The 20,254-nt window shown below is 45.5% G+C and overlaps 1 protein-coding gene across 1 annotated transcript; it reads right to left on the bottom strand.

Moving 5' to 3' along the window:
- Positions 1-13,426: 13,426 nt before the first annotated feature.
- Positions 13,427-20,005, bottom strand: LOC148476920 (apoptosis-associated speck-like protein containing a CARD). Its single transcript, XM_088457516.1, has 4 exons — positions 19,802-20,005; positions 19,335-19,714; positions 14,815-14,874; positions 13,427-13,912 (listed from the first exon to the last, which is right to left on the bottom strand). Exons 2-4 carry the CDS (start codon positions 19,609-19,611, stop codon positions 13,626-13,628), a joined length of 624 nt encoding a protein of 207 aa, XP_088313642.1. The 5' UTR covers positions 19,612-19,714; positions 19,802-20,005; the 3' UTR covers positions 13,427-13,625.
- Positions 20,006-20,254: the final 249 nt, after the last annotated feature.

Here is a 20,254-nt window from a genome sequence, read left to right as displayed (position 1 = left end):
GTGCATGCTGCAGTTAAAAAGTAAATGCTATTCATAGCAGTCATAAATGTCCACCTTCCTAATGCCAGCCTATAGCCTTTATAAGTCCCCTCCAAGGCCTCCTTATACCACAGCCCCCGTGCCAACCTGTGCTGCACAGTATTTTGCCACCTATAGTCACCGGCTGCCTTAGTGCAGTTAGAGGGTAAAGCATTACAATTAGGTGCAGAGGTCCCTTGCTGCAGGGCAGACACAGCACCCTGCCCACACCTGCTGGCTAGCTCTATTATTACCCTGCAAGTTAGAGTACCCCCTCCACATAAAACAGGTTGTGCATTTTGGGGCGAATTCAGAGTCGCACAAAATTCAACCGCAGTGCGTGCTCGGGAATAAATGCAGATCTACGCCTGTATTCAGGGTACGTCACAGACGTGTGCAGCTTTGAATGAGCCCCTTTTTTGCAACAAAATGTTTTTACCGGTGCAAACTGTGCAGCAAGTAGCTGGATTTGCTCCTAACTGTAAATTTGCCCCATCGTGTCTATTAGGTGTAAATTAGGCAGGAACAAGACCTTTCCTGTTAGCACTTACCATCCATGCCCGGGGAGTCCTTTCTGTGCGACGCTCACAATGTAGTACAAGTTACTGCTAGTTAGACCTTCACCGTGAGCACTAAATACTCAGTTTGAAAGTGAAAGTGACTCCGAATTTGCTGTGAAATTGCGGGAAAATTTATTAACCCCTCACTCCCTGTATGCTGATTATTGCTTGAAGCATTACTAACTATTGTTATAGGTAACTAATTTCCCTCCCCGCAGCTCTGGGAGCAGATGTTTTTCCTGATGCTCATCTCACATCTGGCTGAAAACCAGTCTGTGCGGTGTATTTACTAAAGGTCAATTTTGATCGTTTTTTAATCAATTTAAATCGATATTGAGTTTCCGGGGCTATATCACACATTTACTAACACCTAAAAGAAAAAACTTGTCTGTTAGTAAATGTCAAGCTTTTCTGGGACTGTCCTGCTGCCCCACTCATGGGCCGCAGTGTCCCACAGTGGGGGAGGAAGTTGGTCTGAGCTCACACTGTTGCTCTGTAAAGCCGTGTGCATGGCATCTACTCCCAGTGTAGGGGGGGTCTGGGGGCAGCCCAGCATCTCCGAGAGTGCTGGGCATGCCCCCATAGTGACGTGAACAGGGGGTGATGCAAGGCTCCCCCCCCTTTCACTTAGGCTCCGTCCCTTTTTCAGTCACCTCTCCCCCTTTTCGGGCGCGTAATATCCCACATCCAGGAAGACAAAAGTTGGGAGGTATGTAAATGTGTGATTTAGCCTAGAAACACAATATCGATTTACAAAATCAATAACTATTATCATTTATTTATATAATACCACAAGTGTTCCGCGGCGCTTTACAAAATATATAAACAATTACATGACCAAAGACTTACAGTACAGTACAATAGAATGCAGGACAAGGACATGGATAATATACATTGCTACATTAGCAACCATAACACCCACATAAGCAGCAGAGCTTAAGCAGGAGTTAGAAGAAGTTGAAAGTAAAGTAGGGATAAGCAAAAGAGGATAGAAGGCCCTGCTCATAAGAGCTTACATTCTAAAGGGGAAGGGCAGACAAACAGGTGAGACACAGATGGGATAGACAGGGAGCAAGGAGCATATAGCAGCAAGCTAGGATGAGAGCTGAAAGGCTTTAATGAAGTAGTGGGTCTTGAGAGTTTGTTTGAATGTAGAGAGGTCTAGAGTTTGATTGGGAGAGGGAGAGAGTTCCAAAGGTGCGGAGCAGCATGGGCAAAATCTTGGAGGCAAGAGTGAGAGGACATAATCAGTTGGCATGAAAGGTGGCGTGTATTAGTTGAAAGAAGAGGGCGGACAGGAGAGTGAAGAGAGATTAGATCAGAGATATATATGGGAGAAGCTTTATAAGTGAGGGTGAGAACCTTGAATTCTGAAAGGGAAGGTCAGATGTAGAGCGTTTGGAGAGGAAGATAAGCCAAGCAGCAGCATTGATGACAGACTGGAGAGGAGAGAGATGGGATTTGGGGAGGCCAGATAGGATACAGTAGTCCAATCCTGAGATGACCAGTGAGTGAGGGTTTTAGTAGCATCCTGGGTGAGATGGGGTCTGATCTTGGAAATATTTTTGAGATGAAAACGACAGGACTGTGAGAGGTTCTGGACATGTGGTTTGAAGGAGAGGGATGAGTCCAGGATAACTCCAAGACAGCACACTCTGGGGCTTGATGAGATAGTTGTGCCATCAGTAGATAAAGAAATAGTGGGAAGTGAGGTTATGGCGGAGGATGGGAAGACGATCAGCTCTGTCTTCGACATATTAAGTTTAAGAAATCGCTGGGACATCCAGGAAGAGATAGCAGAGAGGCACTTTGGAGATACGAGTCAGAAGAGAGGGAGAGATCAGGGGAGGAAAGATCTGATCTGAGTATCATCAGCATAGAAATGATAATGGAGGTCAAAAGAGCTGATGAGTTCACCTAGAGAGGATGTATAGAGGGAGAATAGGAGAGGTCCAAAGACAGAACCTTGGGGAACACCTACTGAAAAAGGTTGTGGGGGGAAGAGGAGTCAGAGAAGTAGGAGGGCAGCCAGGAGAGGGCAGTGTCACGTAGACCAAGGGAGTGAAGGCTTTGCAGCAGGAGAGGGTGGTCCACAGTGTCAAAAGCAGCAGAGAGGTCAAGGAGAATGAGCAGAGAGTAATGGCCCTTGGATTTGTGAGGGCAGTTTCGGTGGAGTGGAGAGAATGGAAGCCGAACTGAAAATGGTCAAGAAGGGAGTGTGAGGAAAGGAAGATGGTAAGGCGGTTGTAAACAACGCGTTCAAGGAGTTTAGAGACAAAAGGGAGGAGAGGTGGGTCGGTAGTTAGAGAGAATATTAGGATCAAGGGTAGGTTTTTTTCTAAGAATAGGGGAGACAAGGGCATGCTTGAGTGCAGAAGGGACAGTGCCTGATGAGGGGGAGATTAAGGAGGTGAGCAAGATGGGAACAGGCAGAGGAGAAAGGTAGCAGAGGAGGCAGGAGGGGCAGGGAGGACCGGATGAGGGACATGACTTCCTCTCCAGATACAGGGGAGAAGGATGTCAGAGTTGGTAAAATGGATGCGGAGGGGTGATCCGGGATTGGAGGAAGTTGAGAGCTTGGGGACTGGTTGGATATTATGTTGTGATGTATGGAATCAATTTTAGATGTGCAGTAGGTTGTAAAGTCAAGAGCAGAGAGTGAGGAGGGGAGACGAGGGAGTTAAAGGTGGAGAAGAGATGCTGGGGATTTGACTGGGAGCTGATGAGGTTCTTGAAATATGACTGTTTAGAAAGGGAAAGGGCAGCACTGTAGGATGAAAGCATAAATTTGAAATGGAGAAAATCTGCCTTAGAGCATGACTTTCTCCACTGTCGCTCGGCTGTTCGCGAACACTTTTGACAGTATCTGGTGCATTTGGAATGCCAGGGTTGAGGTGTGGATCTGCAAGGGTGAATAGTGATCGCCGGAGCAACAGAGTCAAGAGCAGAAGTAAGGGAGGCGTATGGGGAAGCAGTGTTAGGATCTGCAGTTAAGTAGATCATATTGCTTGGAGTTCCAGCCTTAGTTGCTACTGAGGCACTGCACTATTACTGCCTGTCTGTGTGCAGTATCATGTGCACTAATTGATTCTCCTGTCTGCACAGCCCAGGTGCACAATAGTCTGTCATTAAAGGAGACTTGCTCTGATTGGGCTCTGTCTCTGTTAAATTCCAGCCAGCCCTACACTCCATGGCGGTGATAGAGTTTTTCGTACTTCCGGTTCCTGTCTGCTGCTTGTCAGTCGAGTTTCTGAGTCAGTCTAGCTGTGTTTCATGTGCCGTTTATTCCATCCAGGCGGCTCCACCTGCATCGCATCCACACGTGCTGCTTGTACCATCTGGGCAGCACGGAGCGCTTCCTACTCCAGAAGCATCTGTCACCATCCAGAGGCTTGTGTCAACCCAGCGGCACCAGTCGCAGTTTAGCGTTCCGGTTGCGCAACCTAGCACACTGTCGCCAGTGTCATCCCGGCGGCATTGGTAGCAACTCTGCGTTCCAGGTGCGCAAATTAGCACACCATCAGGTGCACTATAAAGCAGACCGTCACCAGTGTCATCCCGGTGGCACTGGTAGCAGCCCCACATTCCTGTTGCATACCTCTCCTGAGTCTCATCAGCCCAAAGGCTGCAACAGTCCTGGGGCCCCAGGTCACTATTAGCCCTCAAGGCTGCTCCAAAAGCCCAAAGGCTGCTTCACAGCATCGGTCCCTTGGTCAAGACTATAAAGGCCACCATCAGCCTCCAAGCCTGCTCCAACAGCCCCAAGGCTGCTTCACATCACCAGTCCCTTGGCCATGACTATAAAGACTACAACCAGCCCTCAAGGCTGCTCCTACAGCCCACAGTCTGCATCACACCTCTTGCCCTCTGCACAACTAGTCAAAGCAAACCAGCCCCAAGGCAGCATCGACAGCCCAACAGCTGCAACCAAATCCTTAACCCTTGGCCACGACTAGTACAATACATTCCAACACTCAAGGCTGTCATCAGTTGGCTCTACATTAACACCGTTGATTCTCTCCAGGAATCATAACAAGCAGCTTGTTCAGGGCAGGAGAGAGGATAGGGGACAGAAGTGAGTCAAGCAAGGAAATATTATATATGAGCGTATCTTTATTGTCATAATAATACATGCAGTGATGATAGGGATACAGATACTGCTGTAACAGTTTATAATAATAGGATTTAAATAACCGGCAGCAACAGGTGTTTTAATCACTATTTCTTATTAAATCTTCACATCTTTTTTCTTTACTTATTTTATATTTCGCCTTACATCTGATTATACTATATATGTTTTAAACAATTTAATAAAAGTTATATTTTATATATTTCTCTGACAACATTATATTACTAGAATTATTAGTGCACCGGACCAGAGAATCTTGTCTTTTTCTTTTTTTTTTATATATAGGCTCGTATTCAATTTGAGGCTAAAAGTCCAGACTTTTCGCCTGCTGGACTTTTCGCCTCGTTCGCCTGTTTTTCAGGCGGAAAAGTATCGCGCGCATTCCCGCTTATCCCCGTATTCAATTTCTATGGACGCGAAAATGGGACCTGGCGAAACTGGAAGCGGTGAAAAAATGTGGCAATTTTTCGGGAGATCATCCTTGGACCCCCCTAAAGATGTCCAGACATGGGGGATCACTATGGGTACCCCATTTTTGCATGCTGAAGGGAAGTCGGGTTTTTAAATAGCCGCGACAGGTGCATAAATGTGGCTTTGAAGAAGGTGATGCAGAAGAGCATTTAGCAATTTTTTGGGGGAAAAATAACTATGCCCATCAAATTTGTGGTACTTGAAAATGGGTGCAAGCATATTTTTAAGTCCCTAAAATGCACCTGCCGCTATTCCCGTAATGAAGAAAACACCTGCCGCATACTTTGGAACCCCTCTGGATTAAATTTAGCAATTTAAGAAGTCTTTTCCCTATTCTCTTATCTTTAACCCCAAAAATGTAAAAAAAAAAATTAGGGTGTCCCGATTTTTTTTTTTACATTTTTTTTTGACATACATTCATTTTTGGGGCCATTCCCAGGGGTGCAGGCAATTTTTTTTTAAGCCTGCACCCCTAAACCCCAATTCTGCACTTTTTTTCGCCAGCTAAACACTGGAGAAAACTTATCCCCGTTTTTTTACAAAGACTTTTCGCACCGGCAAAAATTCTTCGTAATTGAATACGGGGATAATTACAATAGGCGAAAATGACATCATCGGCGATAAATTATAACTGGTTTTCGCCTGTAATTGAATACGGGCCATAGTTGTAATGTTGACAGCACGAATGTTAATGTTAGGGTTAGATGTCAACATGTTCCAAGTCAACATTGTGCATGTCGATGTTACATGACATGGTGTCCCTGCCAACATGCTGTAGTCTAAATTATGTATGTGGACAAATGATGAACCCGTCACCACGTTGAACCTCAATATTAGCCTATTTGCAGCAAGTATGTGTATTTAGCGATTAGGTTCTGTTCTGTGCTTTGAATGCACTGTGTTAAGCTGCATACACACACAACGATTTTTTTAACGATTATCGTTAAACTATATCGTTTAACGATCATTGATGGCAAAAATCGTTCACTTTCTGAGTCGAACGATTATCGTTCATGCGCGTTCACGTTTGTCGTTTGTAGTTTGTCGTTCAGTCAGACTTGTCAACTCAACGATTTACATTAAGGGAATATGCAAAAATCGTTTGTAGTTCATAAAAATCGTTCATGACATTTAGTAAACGATTTTAGTAAATTTTTTCAAGGGAAAAAATCGTTTACTCAAATCGTTGATTAAAAAAATCGTTGTGTGTGTATGCAGCTTTAGTCATAAGCAGGGATACAGGGCTTCATTATTAGTATCCCCCGAATGTATGTACAGGGGATCGCAGCAAATATCGGACCTGGTGTGGGTGGTTACATATACAGGGTGAGATGTGTGAAACATTCTAAAGAGAGGGCAGGTGGAGACATTGGCCCTCATTCAGAGCCGCTCGTTAGCGGCAGTACGCTCGTTCCGAGCGATGTTTGCACATCTGCGCATGCGTACGGTTTTTAGTACGCATGCGCGAACCAGTCAGTGCGGCCAAAAATCGTTTGTACGCTATATAGCGAGTGCCTGCTATTTTGAGTGACAGAATGAGGCGTATGTGGGTGGTAACAGGGGAAGGTGCTTGAAAATGGGGAGTGGAGATCCGAATGCAGGCGTGCTTAAAGGTCAAAACGGGCGTATTATGGGTGTGCATAATTAATACAGCAGCGTCATTGACCACGTCACTGGGTTATTTTATAGCCAGAACTGCTCGCAAATTTGTGGTAGCAAACACCAACCACAAGAATAGCGAGCAGTTCATACGCTGGTCGATGTACTCGATTAATCTAATAAATAGCGGACATGACGTATGGTGCGAGCAGCCAGGGGGCGTTTTTAACAAATAAACGAGCGTATGTTTTGCACGCTCGTTCAGACTTAGAGGTGTGAACAGAATGCAATTTGCGAACGGATCATTTGAATAGCCACCCCTTGTTTTTGAACGAACGACCGCAAATAGCGAACGGCTCTGAATGAGGGCCATTGTCCATAGCAACCAATCATTTTCTAGCTAACATTCATGAAGTACATTCTATAAAATGATTGGTAGAAGCTGATTGGTTGCTATGGGCAATTTCTTTACTCTTTAGAAAGTTTCATACATTTCCACCACTTAGTTTCAATGATTAATATTTTGGCGTTAGGTATGTTTGTGGGTGTAACGTTTAGCGCCAGTGTATATATGGTTCCAATTTGAAAAATACCAGTTACGGTTTTAGGGCCTGATTCTGATCGGACACATCGTCTGCCGGCCTTGCATGTGCGACTGAAGCCCTTCCCTGGTGTTCAGCCGTACGTCAGACTGTGCAAGGACTGAGACGCCCACTTCGTGCATCTTCAGAATGTGAATATACCGCTTAGTGCGTCTTTAGAGCGACCATTGGTAACTTGCACCAGCCCCATGCTAAGTGCCGAATCTCTGTTAAGAGTATGGCCTCCATTGTGAGCAATTAAGCGTCTTAATTTGGCAACCAGTTCAGCTGGCGATGCACCCATAAGGCGGACCATCTTCTTACGTCTGAATAGCCACATCCCAGTCACTACCTAGGAACGCCCAGTCCAATACATTTCTGATTCCATGTGTCACAATCACAAACTGCGCCTCTGTGCGTAAGGAACTGCCGTGAACTGACCAATCAGTGTGTGTCCCCATTCATTCCAGTAGAGAGTGTCCCCGAGTGACCTCTCATGTGCAACGGGGATCTAGGAGGAGCAGTACTATTGTGTTTTTGTTTTGCCAAGATTCATTTTGTGTGTAGTAAATGGGTCAACGAGGGCTGCATTGTGGTGTTTTGTAATTATGTTTAATTATGACCTGTAGTCCACCTATAAAGAACAATAATATTTAACCATTTACACTATTACCTCTGCACCCAAAGTCCAGAGGGTCAGAAGGAGAGCTTTCAGCCTAGGGCTGGTTGTCTTTGGGGATGGGGGACCCTGTTTTTTAAGGGGTAACCACTTCCGTAAGGGATTACAGCCGTCATCTGACCAGTTTGGGGCTGGTTGCTTTGTGTCCCTCTGCTATAGTGTCAGCTGCCCCAGCTGGTTTAGCCTAGTGATGATTATGGGAATATAGGGGGCACCCCACACCATTCTTTTTTCACACTGTTTTCCAATACCAGTCTAGGCTCAGTGGCCCTGGGCTGGTTAATGATTTGGGGGGGTTAATGATATTTTTAAAACATTTTCTACAACTTTTAATCCGGATTCCCGACTATAGATAGCCAGTAATTAGTTAGAAAATGGGCAAAATTTACTAAGCGGCGGGTTCTAAACCCCGGGGGTTTTGTGGCAGCCCTGTTCTATTCTATTCTAAAATGTGTTTTGACGGTGGTTTTGCAGCGGTTTTGGCCTTACTAAACCTGTAGATAGCAAAACCGCTGCCAAACCGCCGGGGTTTAGAACTCGCCGCTTAGTAAATGTTGCCCGTTGCCTAGTTAGACACCAGATGTTAGACAGTCAATAGTTAGACAAGAATAAAAGTTCGACACGGGAAAAAAGTCAGACACACTAAAGTTAGACATGTAAAAAGTTCGACAGGTACAAAAGGTCGACGGGGTCAAAAGTTCGACATGAAAACGATCTACACAAAAATGGTCGACACATTTTTTATTATTATTTTTGTTAGGCTTAGGCACTTACCCCCACGGTTTGGGTTAGGCACCAGGAGGGAGGGTTAGGCACCAAGGGGAGGGTTCAGCACCAAGGGGAGGGTTAGGGTTAGACACTTTCCCCCACGGTTAGGGTTAGGCACCAAGGGGAGGGTTAGGGTAAAGGTAAAAAAAAATTGTCGACCATTTTTGTGTCGATCTTTTTTATGTCGAAACTTTTGTCACTAACTATTGACTGTCTAACATCTGGTGTCTTTCTAGACATTGTCCAACTAATTACTGTCTGTCTCTTATACCACACCTCCCAGGTGCATGCAGGTCCGATGGGCGATGGCACTGACGGCTTGCAGGACGGCACGCATTGTCAGTGACATAGCGGGTACACACTAGACAATGTTCCTGTTATGTCGCTCCGATCCGCCGGATCAGACTAAATATACCTAGTGTGTACCCGGCATAATTGTCCGTCTGTCTGAGATCACCATAAGAGACAAAGGGGCCTATTTACTAAGCTATTTTAGGAGATAACGTGAACGGTGATAAGGTACCAGCCAGTCAGCTCCTAACTGCCAAGTCACAGGCTATGTTTGAAAAATGGCAGTTAGGAGCTGATTGGCTGGTACCTTATCACCGTTCACTTTATCTCCTCACACAGCTTAGTAAGTAGACCCCAAAGAGACACGTAGTGTGGCCTAAAGTGCATCTGCCACTGCTCGTTCCCTCCTTAACAGGTACTGTAGATACATTCATATTTGAAACAGTCCACTAGGGGTATGACTGCCCCTCAAAATCCTTTTTTTTATTTTAAATCTCTTTGAAAAAGTGTAAACATAATACATGACATATTTCACATTTTGATGACAGATACATTTTAAGATTGGTAGACATTATGTTAAAATCCTGACATTAAAAACAAATTACCAGTCCATCTACACCTTTTCCTGATGCATTATGGGGTATTTGAGTCAAGGTAACTGTCCGAGTCAGGTCCAGATATTGGAAACACTGAAAGATTGATTCTTTCTAGTACAATGTTTAGTGGTGGAATGGTTAAATCAGTTATGTGTGCTGTGTGGTATCGGCCATTAGAGCATTTCCATGTGGAATGACACGTAGGAGGAATGTGCTGTGTGGTATCGGCCATTAGAGCATTTCCATGTGGAATGACACGTAGGAGGAATGTGCTGTGTGGTATCGGCCATTAGAGCATTTCCATGTGGAATGATGCGTAGGAGGAATGTGCTGTGTGGTATCGGCTATTAGAGCATTTCCATGTGGAATGACATGTAGGAGGAATGTGCTGTGTGGTATCGGCCATTAGAGCATTTCCATGTAGAATGACACGTAGGAGGAATGTGCTCTGTGGTATCGGCCATTAGAGCATTTCCATGTGGAATGACACGTAGGAGGAATGTGCTGTGTGGTATCGGCCATTAGAGCATTTCCATGTGGAATGACACGTAGGAGGAATGTGCTCTGTGGTATCGGCCATTAGAGCATTTCCATGTGGAATGACACGTAGGAGGAATGTGCTGTGTAGTATCGGCCATTACAGCACTTCCATGTGGAATGACACGTAGGAGGAATGTGCTGTGTGGTATCGGCCATTAGAGCATTTCCATGTGGAATGACACGTAGGAGGAATGTGCTGTGTGGTATCGGCCATTAGAGCATTTCCATGTGGAATGACACGTAGGAGGAATGTGCTGTGTGGTATCGGCCATTAGAGCATTTCCATGTGGAATGATGCGTAGGAGGAATGTGCTGTGTGGTATCGGCTATTAGAGCATTTCCATGTGGAATGACATGTAGGAGGAATGTGCTGTGTGGTATCGGCCATTAGAGCATTTCCATGTAGAATGACACGTAGGAGGAATGTGCTCTGTGGTATCGGCCATTAGAGCATTTCCATGTGGAATGACACGTAGGAGGAATGTGCTGTGTGGTATCGGCCATTAGAGCATTTCCATGTGGAATGACACGTAGGAGGAATGTGCTCTGTGGTATCGGCCATTAGAGCATTTCCATGTGGAATGACACGTAGGAGGAATGTGCTGTGTAGTATCGGCCATTACAGCACTTCCATGTGGAATGACACGTAGGAGGAATGTGCTGTGTGGTATCGGCCATTAGAGCACTTCCATGCAGAATGACACGTAGGAGGAATGTGCTGTATGGTATCGGCCATTAGAGCATTTCCATGTGGAATGACACGTAGGAAGAATGGGCTGTGTGGTATCGGCCATTAGAGCATTTCCATGTGGAATGACACGTAGGAGGAATGTGCTGTGTGGTATCGGTCATTAGAGCATTTCCGTGTGGAATGACACGTAGGAGGAATGTGCTGTGTGGTTACGGTCATTAGAGCATTTCCGTGTGGAATGACACGTAGGAGGAATGTGCTGTGTGGTATCGGCCATTAGAGCATTTCCATGTGGAATGACACGTAGGAGGAATGTGCTGTGTGGTATCGGCCATTAGAGCATTTCCATGTGGAATGACACAGGAGGAATGTGCTGTGTAGTATCGGCCATTACAGCACTTCCATGTGGAATGACACGTAGGAGGAATGTGCTGTGTGGTATCGGCCATTAGAGCATTTCCATTTAGAATGACACGTAGGAGGAATGTGCTGTGTGGTATCGGCCATTAGAGCATTTCCATGTGGAATGACACGTAGGAAGAATGGGCTGTGTGGTATCGGCCATTAGAGCATTTCCATGTGGAATGACACGTAGGAGGAATGTGCTGTGTGGTATCGGTCATTAGAGCATTTCCGTGTGGAATGACACGTAGGAGGAATGTGCTGTGTAGTATCGGCCTTTACAGCACTTCCATGTGGAATGACACGTAGGAGGAATGTGCTGTGTGGTATCGGCCATTAGAGCACTTCCATGTAGAATGACACGTATGAGGAATGTGCTGTGTGGTATCGGCCATTAGAGCATTTCCATGTGGAATGACACGTAGGAAGAATGGGCTGTGTGGTATCGGCCATTAGAGCATTTCCATGTGGAATGACACGTAGGAGGAATGTGCTGTGTGGTTACGGTCATTAGAGCATTTCCGTGTGGAATGACACGTAGGAGGAATGTGCTGTGTGGTATCGGCCATTAGAGCATTTCAGTGTGGAATGACACGTAGGAGGAATGTGCTGTGTGGTATCGGCCATTAGAGCATTTCCGTGTGGAATGACAGGTAGGAGGAATGGGCTGTGTGGTATCGGCCATTAGAGCATTTCCGTGTGGAATGACAGGTAGGAGGAATGGGCTGTGTGGTATCGGCCATTAGAGCATTTCCGTGTGGAATGACACGTAGGAGGAATGTGCTGTGTGGTATCGGCCATTAGAGCATTTCCATGTGGAATGACACGTTAGGAGGAATGTGCTGTGTGGTATCGGCGATTAGAGCATTTTCGTGTTGAAGGACACATAGGAGGAATGTGCTGCGTGGTATCAGCCATTAGAGCATTTCCATGTGGAATGACATGTAGAAGGAATGTGCTGTGTGGTATCGGCTATTAGACCATTTCCGTGTGGAATGACACGTAGGAGGAATGTGCTGTGTGGTATCGGCCATTAGAGCATTTCCATGTTGAATGACACGTAGGAATAATGTGCTGTGTAGTATCGGCCTTTACAGCACTTCCATGTGGAATGACACGTAGGAGGAATGTGCTGTGTGGTATCGGCCATTAGAGCACTTCCATGTAGAATGACACGTATGAGGAATGTGCTGTGTGGTATCGGCCATTAGAGCATTTCCATGTGGAATGACACGTTAGGAGGAATGTGCTGTGTGGTATCGGCCATTAGAGCATTTCCATGTGGAATGACACGTTAGGAGGAATGTGCTGTGTGGTATCGGCGATTAGAGCATTTTCGTGTGGAAGGACACATAGGAGGAATGTGCTGCGTGGTATCAGCCATTAGAGCATTTCCATGTGGAATGACATGTAGAAGGAATGTGCTGTGTGGTATCGGCTATTAGACCATTTCCGTGTGGAATGACACGTAGGAGGAATGTGCTGTGTGGTATCGGCCATTAGAGCATTTCCATGTTGAATGACACGTAGGAATAATGTGCTGTGTGGTATCGGCCATTAGAGCATTTCCGTGTGGAATGACACGTAGGAGGAATGTGCTGTGTGGTATCGGCCATTAGAGCATTTCCGTGTGGAATGACACGTAGGAGGAATGTGCTGTGTGGTATCGGCCATTAGAGCATTTCCATGTGGAATGACACATTAGGAGGAATGTGCTGTGTGGTATCGGCGATTAGAGCATTTTCGTGTGGAATGACACGTAGGAGGAATGTGCTGTGTGGTATTGGCCATTAGAGCATTTTCGTGTGGAATGACACGTAGGAGGAATGTGCTGTGTGGTATTGGCCATTAGAGCATTTCCGTGTGGAATGACACGTAGGGGGAATGTGCTGTGTGGTATCAGCCATTAGAGCATTTCCATGTGGAATGACAAGTAGGAGGAATGTGCTGTGTGGTATCGGCCATTAGAGCATTTCCATGTGGAATGACGCGTAAAAGGAATGTGCTGTGTGGTAAGGCCTCAGTTTTGTGTACATTTATATAATTCTTGACCATGATTATAAAAAATTAGATAAAAAAAAATACTATCTACACTGAGAAATTCTGGTATAAATCAGATTTAAGAAATATTTGGAAAACATCAAGCACATGATCGAAGCTCTGGACATTATCGGTGAGGAATGGACGCAGAGGGCACCAATGTACAGCGTGATAGGACACTCTGCACATCTCTGCAGATACAGGATGCTGGTCTCAGGAGGTAACGCTGTATTACGATTACTCGGGGTGGGGGGGAAGCTTTAAGCATTTGCCAGATCCCGGATGAGAGGAGCGTTATGTTTATTCAGGGCTTCATAGAGAATGTCCTTGTCGGCGTCCCCCCAGGATCTGACATAAGTGTAGAGCTCTCGCATCTTCTCCTGATTGGTTGGTTTGCTGCGCACAGTGTCGTAGCGCTCATATGTCAGCAGGTTCTTCTCCAGAAGGACGTCTAGGACCGGATCCACCATAGACATCCGGCTTATCAGAGCCTCCCGGTGCTCAATCACAAAGTGCTTCCTGGAGGGTTCAGGGAGAGGAGGAGTAACTGTAATTACAAAGCAGCGTATTCACACACTTGTCCTACAGGTCCACTTTAATTACATCAAATTGTGTAGTACACCTATAATGTATTACTAATTCCTGTACCCCATCTCCTCTCCCAATGGACCTTTCACATTTTTATTATGCTATCTTTTTTTTTTGCCTTTATCCCTTTTTTTACCTACATTGTCCATTTTCATCTATGATAAATGACCCACCCTGTAATATTACATATACAATGTATCCCTTCGCCAAATCTTCCCTCCCCACACTTTACTGTCATATAATTCTCTTGTTTTTTTACACCCTTCCTATGATGTCACTGCCTCGTCCAACCTCTCTTTATAACTATTATTTTGGGGCTGATCCTACGTCAGGCGCATTTTTTTCAGCACAGGCGCAAATGGTGACTTTTTACATACGGCACCTGCGCAGGTGCGAATTACGCATTTTTGCATATGTCCGCCCTATTCTGATTCAGGTGCAACTTGGCCGAGAATGTCTTTTCTGTGGAATAGAGGGTTTCAGGACGGTAATTAGACGGTGACCATGTGAGCGCACGGAAACCGCCCTGACTAGGAGTGTCGTGGGTGTGTATCAAAAGCTTTGTGCCAATCTGCCTATGGGGAACTGGCACCTAGCATGGTCCTGGTGCAAGCGCAGATTAATGATGGTGGTTGCGGCGGCCGACGTAACATCAATGGGCAGCGCAGTTTTCCTCTTACACATGCACAAATAAACTGATACTGGCATAAGGTAGTATATCAGGCTTCCGCAGCTACGACCATTTTGTTTGTGATTGAGAATGAGCCCCGCTGTGTCTTTTCCTGCTGCCTTTATATAGTCTCCTACTAACATGGACCCGTCATCTAGTCATTAGAGTCATAAGCGCTAGATTCTGCTCACCTGTAGAGGTCGCTCCACGATCATTTCCCGGGAGCTGCTCTTCAAATACAAAACCGTCCACTAAAAGGCAGAAATATAAGGGTTAGTCCACACGGCAGCTGTCTCTGTATATCCAGGCGCTCAGGAAGCACCGCAGACGTGTAACATGGCTTCCTACATGTGCGAACATGCTGTACCCTTAGAGCGTGCCGCTAATATAAAGTAATATATTCTATATTACAGAGCAATGAGAAAAAATAGTCCAGCTCAGCCTTGCGGGTGCAGGAAGTTTTACAGCGCTTGGAAAATAGCAGCGTTCTCCTGCGATCATGTGACACTGCCCATAAAGATGGCGGCGTGGCTTCCAGCAGATCACATAGCTGCGCTATATACGAAACTGTTAATAAATAATAATAAATAAGCCCTGACAGTAAAAATTGTACATAAAGCTGAAGGTGACATTTAAAGTCTGTTCTATGGAAACCCGACCAGAATGTAGGGATTCCCTTACCCACAATGTCTCAGAAGGTTTCCTATAACAAAACATCATGCTAGATCCAATGCCTGCTCTTGTATAAAGATTCTTATCACTGTTGTACAGCTTTCTGTCATGGTGTCTCAGTACTCAGCCTCTATACTGCTGTGATATATATTGCCTTGGTGTACTACCCTGTGCCCTTATTGGCTGATCAGTGATGTCATCTTCCCTGCTGGACTACCCTGTGCCCTTATTGGCTGATCAGTGATGTCATCTTCCCTGCTGAACTACCCTGTGCCCTTATTGGCTGATCAGTGATGTAATCTTCCCTGCTGGACTACCCTGTGCCCTTATTGGCTGATCAGTGATGTAATCTTCCCTGCTGGACTACCCTGTGCCCTTATTGGCTGATCAGTGATGTCATCTTCCCTGCTGAACTACCCTGTGCCCTTATTGGCTGATCAGTGATGTAATCTTCCCTGCTGGACTACCCTGTGCCCTTATTGGCTGATCAGTGATGTCATCTTCCCTGCTGGACTACCCTGTGCCCTTATTGGCTGATCAGTGATGTCATCTTCCCTGCTGAGCTACCCTGTGCCCTTATTGGCTGATCGGTGATATCATCTTCCCTGCTGAACTACCCTGTGCCCTTATTGGATGATCAGTGATGTAATCTTCCCTGCTGAGCTACCCTGTGCCCTTATTGGCTGATCAGTAATGTCATCTTCCCTGCTGAACTACCCTGTGCCCTTATTGGCTGATCAGTGATGTCATCTTCCCTGCTGAACTACCCTGTGCCCTTATTGGCTGATTAGTGATGTCATCTTCCCTGCTGAACTACCCTGTGCCCTTATTGGCTGATCAGTGATGTCATCTTCCCTGCTGAACTACCCTGTGCCCTTATTGGCTGATCAGTGATGTCATCTTCCCTGCTGAACTACCCTGTGCCCTTCAATACTCTGTAATGTTATCTGTTTCCCTATTGTGCTAGCTTATGCCCCTCTATACTGCTCTGTGATGTCACTTGCTTCCCTGCTGTACCCCCCTATGCCTTTCTATGCTGCTATATCCTCTATATATGGAAGGATACATTATAAACAAGACAAGCCTGATATGCTTTAGAACACAGGTTCTCAAACTTAGTCCTCAGGACCCCAAACAGTGCATGTTTTCCATGTCTCCTCACAGAATCACAAGTGAAATACTGAGCTCCACCTGTGGATCTTTTAACATGTGTCAGTGAGTAATGAACACACCTGTGCACCTGCTGGGTGACCTGGAAAAAGTGACCTGTGTGGGGTCCTGAGGACCGAGTTTGAGAACCTCTGCTTTAGAACATCAATATGAGCGTAAGAGCCGCCAGTCCTGGTCACGCATGGAATAAGTGACAGCAGAGACTTTAGGGGGCATATTTATTAAATTTTGCAGTCTGACCCCGAAAATAAAGATTCACTATCGTCGCAGTTCACGGCAATAAGAAATCTTTATTCGCCTAAATGTACCATTTCTGAGATGCTCGGACAGGAGCCGTCCCAGCGATCAGTACAAAGTAAAGTGATGACCTATGCCCTTCGGATCCATCTACGGTAAAACCGATGGGGGCTGTTTTGTCTGCATTCCCTCCTTCTTAAATCCGGGGGGTGATTGGTATTTGCGGGTTCTCTCCAAAACAGGTGTTTTCAGGGTATATTCTGCAAATAAACTTTAATAATATGCCCGTTGGTGAGAATAAAGGAAAATATTAAGGGGCTCTGACTGAGTGATCCTGACACCCATTGACCCTGAGATGTCCCTGGATATTTCACACTTTATTTAGCTTAATCAGTTAAATTCAGTCTTGTGAATAATGATCCTTAAAGTCCGGGAGGCCTGGATGTGCCGCTAGTGCTACGCAATCACGTATTCTCCCGGGTAAACAATATTTAATCACCTGTACTCAGCAAATAGACAGTATAAATGCTGATCTAGCTATTACAGACTGTACTCTATAATAATAGCAGGGATTATTGCTATGTTTTTCTAACTGGGCCAAGTCTTACCGGCAGCCTGTAACCACTTAACTGGCTAATATTGTTTTACAAAAATGTCCCCAAAATTGTAGATTTTTATTAGCAGATTTTGTAAACAACAGCTATTTAACAACTGTGTATGTTTGCTAATAAAATTATACTGAATCATGTTTAGCTGTTGTTTACATCATTTGGTTACTTATTTGTCTATGTACTGTGTAAGGCGCTGCGGAACACTTGTGGCGCCATATAAATTATAATAATAATTTGATTTAAAAAAATCAACAGTTTGGGGGGCATCTTCTGAACAAATAAATTTGTACAGTAAAATAAAGACTTTAATGTGTACCAGGGGAGAGGGGGTTCAGAGAGAAGGATGGGAGTCGTAGATGCACTGAGTTTGAGCCTCAGGAAGATTGTTTTGTTAGGATCGCCATTCTATACCCAGGTCGGGCTGAAGAGACGGGGAAGAGGGGCCGGCCTGGTGTGCTGAGTCTGACAGCTGCCGGAAGATTACCTTCCATCAGCCCTCGGTGAGTGATCTGAAATGGTCGCAGTAAGGAAAGCTCAGTTTGGAGTGGTCGCATCAGCTGGCAAGTGGTTAAAGGCAAGAAATCCCCAAGAAGCTATTAGATAACTAGGGGTCGATTCAGTTATACCCCTTTTACACCAGAGCTAAAACCCGGGTTATTGCAGGGCTAACCCAGGTAGCTCCTTGGTGTAAAAGGGGACAGGGTTGGATTGCTGGGTTGAGTGACCCGGCAATCCAACCCAGGTCATTTGCAGGGTTTATCATGGGATAACCTGTGAAACCCTGCAGTGCCTGCTGATTGGCCGGCTTCTGTGGCGCTTGGAGATGTCGTCATCTCCAAGCGTCCACCTCAACACCGGAAAAACCGGGTCTCTGCAGACCCGGCTCAGGTGTGAACGGCGCCGACTCAGGAATATCCTGGGTCGGCGCCGGCTAAATTCCGGGTCTTATCCGGATTGGAACCCCCCGTTACAACCTCCTGGTCAGACCCGGAATTTCAGTATAAAAGCGGTATTTGACTCCATACAGTGCAGATTCACTAATTGTTCTACACAAATGCGTGAGTCTGGTGAGTGATCGGACCACAGGGAAAAGGGGGGCAGAGATGAGGTGCCATCGCTGGCGTTTCCACTCTCGCCCCCTCACGGCTAACACGACCCCCTGGTGTATCACAATAATGCATAGTCTTGTTGTTACCATAGTTACTTGTAGTTTTGATAACAACTACCTTCATTGTAGCTCCTCCCCTTCTCCTACTTGGGTCAGGTGATTCCCTGGGTGTCTAATAATTGCTATTGCTTGGGGAGTACTTGTATTTAAAAGCTGTTTGTTGACAACACTCAATCCTGTTACTAGAAAACGTGTATATATCTATAAATTGTGGGCCTGTACTGTAGTAGCTTGCCTGATCCCTGCAGGTTTAAAAAAAAACAATGTATTTCCTCTGGTTCAACAGGTTTTGGTCTGCAAGCCAGGGGCTCATTTCCTTATCTGCAGCAGTTTCTCACACACATGAATATGTGACTTCTCCCTTTCTCCTACTGCAAGCTGTTATTATTACAGAAGGAAACTTCCTTTCCTTACCACAGAACAAATATAGGGGTCTATTTACTAAGCAGTGTTAGGAGACAGAGTGAAAAGTGATAAGGTACCAGCCAATCAGCTCCCAACTGTCATTTTTCAAACACAGCATGTGAGATGACGTTCAGGAGCTGATTGACTGGCACCTTATCACTTTTCACTCTGTCTCCTAACACTGCTTAGTAAATAGAACCCAAAATTCTATATCTAGAATCAGCATATAAGCTCCACGCTGCCGACACGATTACTTTACCCCTTCTTGTTATTGTCCTATGTAGGTTGTAAAAATAAGTCTGGTCACATCTACAGAATTTAATTTTTTAGAAGGTATTCAATTATCGATGAAGTGCGGGTACCCACATCACCGATAATTATGGTACCCCAACATCGCAGACTTTCCTGCACACTGCTATGGGGTATGTGGGTATGTTTGATCTCTTACCCTTTCCCAGGTCAGCGCGGAATTTCACAGCCACATCCTTCTCATCTATAGCCTCCAGAACAGCCAAGGCCACCTGGATCCCATAGGGAAATGCGTAGAAACTCCTTATCAGATTAGCGACGTCATCGGAGTCCTTGTCCTCTAGCTGGCCTCTTGGGATCCTGTTAAATCCCTCTTTGATTGGCCAGTCATTCAACTTGTTCCTGAACCTCTTCAATCCCTTCTTTTCCAAACTGTCCAGGGCGGTGACCAGGGCGTCCCGGGCTGTCTTCACCATCTCTTCCTATATCTCACCTTCACGCTAGCAGAATCTACACGACCCCCCTGGGCTAACCTGCTGTCAGCCTTTGCTCAATCTCCGGTTGTTCTGCAGAACTTTCCTATAAGACAGATACTGACTATTAACTAAACATACATACATACGGTGTTAAGTTTCAAATTCAGGCTAAAAGCAGATCTGCACGTACACTTGTCGGATTTCCTGTGTGTGTAGTTTTCCCCCCTCTGTGTTCTGCATTCATGTAAGGCAGTCTGGAGCTCAGAACTTGTCCGCTTTTAGTGACATTGTGGTAGAGGAGAGGTAGTTGTTGGGTCCTCGCTGTCATACAGTAGGTTGTAGAGATAAAATGTCGCTTGCCATACAGAGTGAAAGCAACTGTAATAACTGGCTCCGCCCTCCCCTTGAAATCATTTCCAGGAATTTGCAAGTTCTTGCCAGAATTGTTTATCTCTTGTAACAAAGTATAATATATACACATGTTCTGTATGTGGACTATGTACTGTTGTGGAGACACCAGTGTTCCTCTGTCGGCTTGTATCCACTGTATAGGCTGTAGATCATGTTTTATTTTTTATTTTTTTTCTCCTTTTGCTTTCTATGGGGTTAGTCTGTGATAGCCAGTGTCTGATTTGTGCATGAC

This window comes from Taudactylus pleione, unplaced genomic scaffold (assembly GCF_031769625.1).
Source record: "Taudactylus pleione unplaced genomic scaffold, aTauple2 ptg000762l, whole genome shotgun sequence".
Taxonomy (NCBI): Eukaryota; Metazoa; Chordata; class Amphibia; order Anura; family Myobatrachidae; genus Taudactylus; species Taudactylus pleione.
Note: the sequence above shows the minus strand (reverse complement) of the source record. Positions and strands in the feature narration are given on the sequence as shown.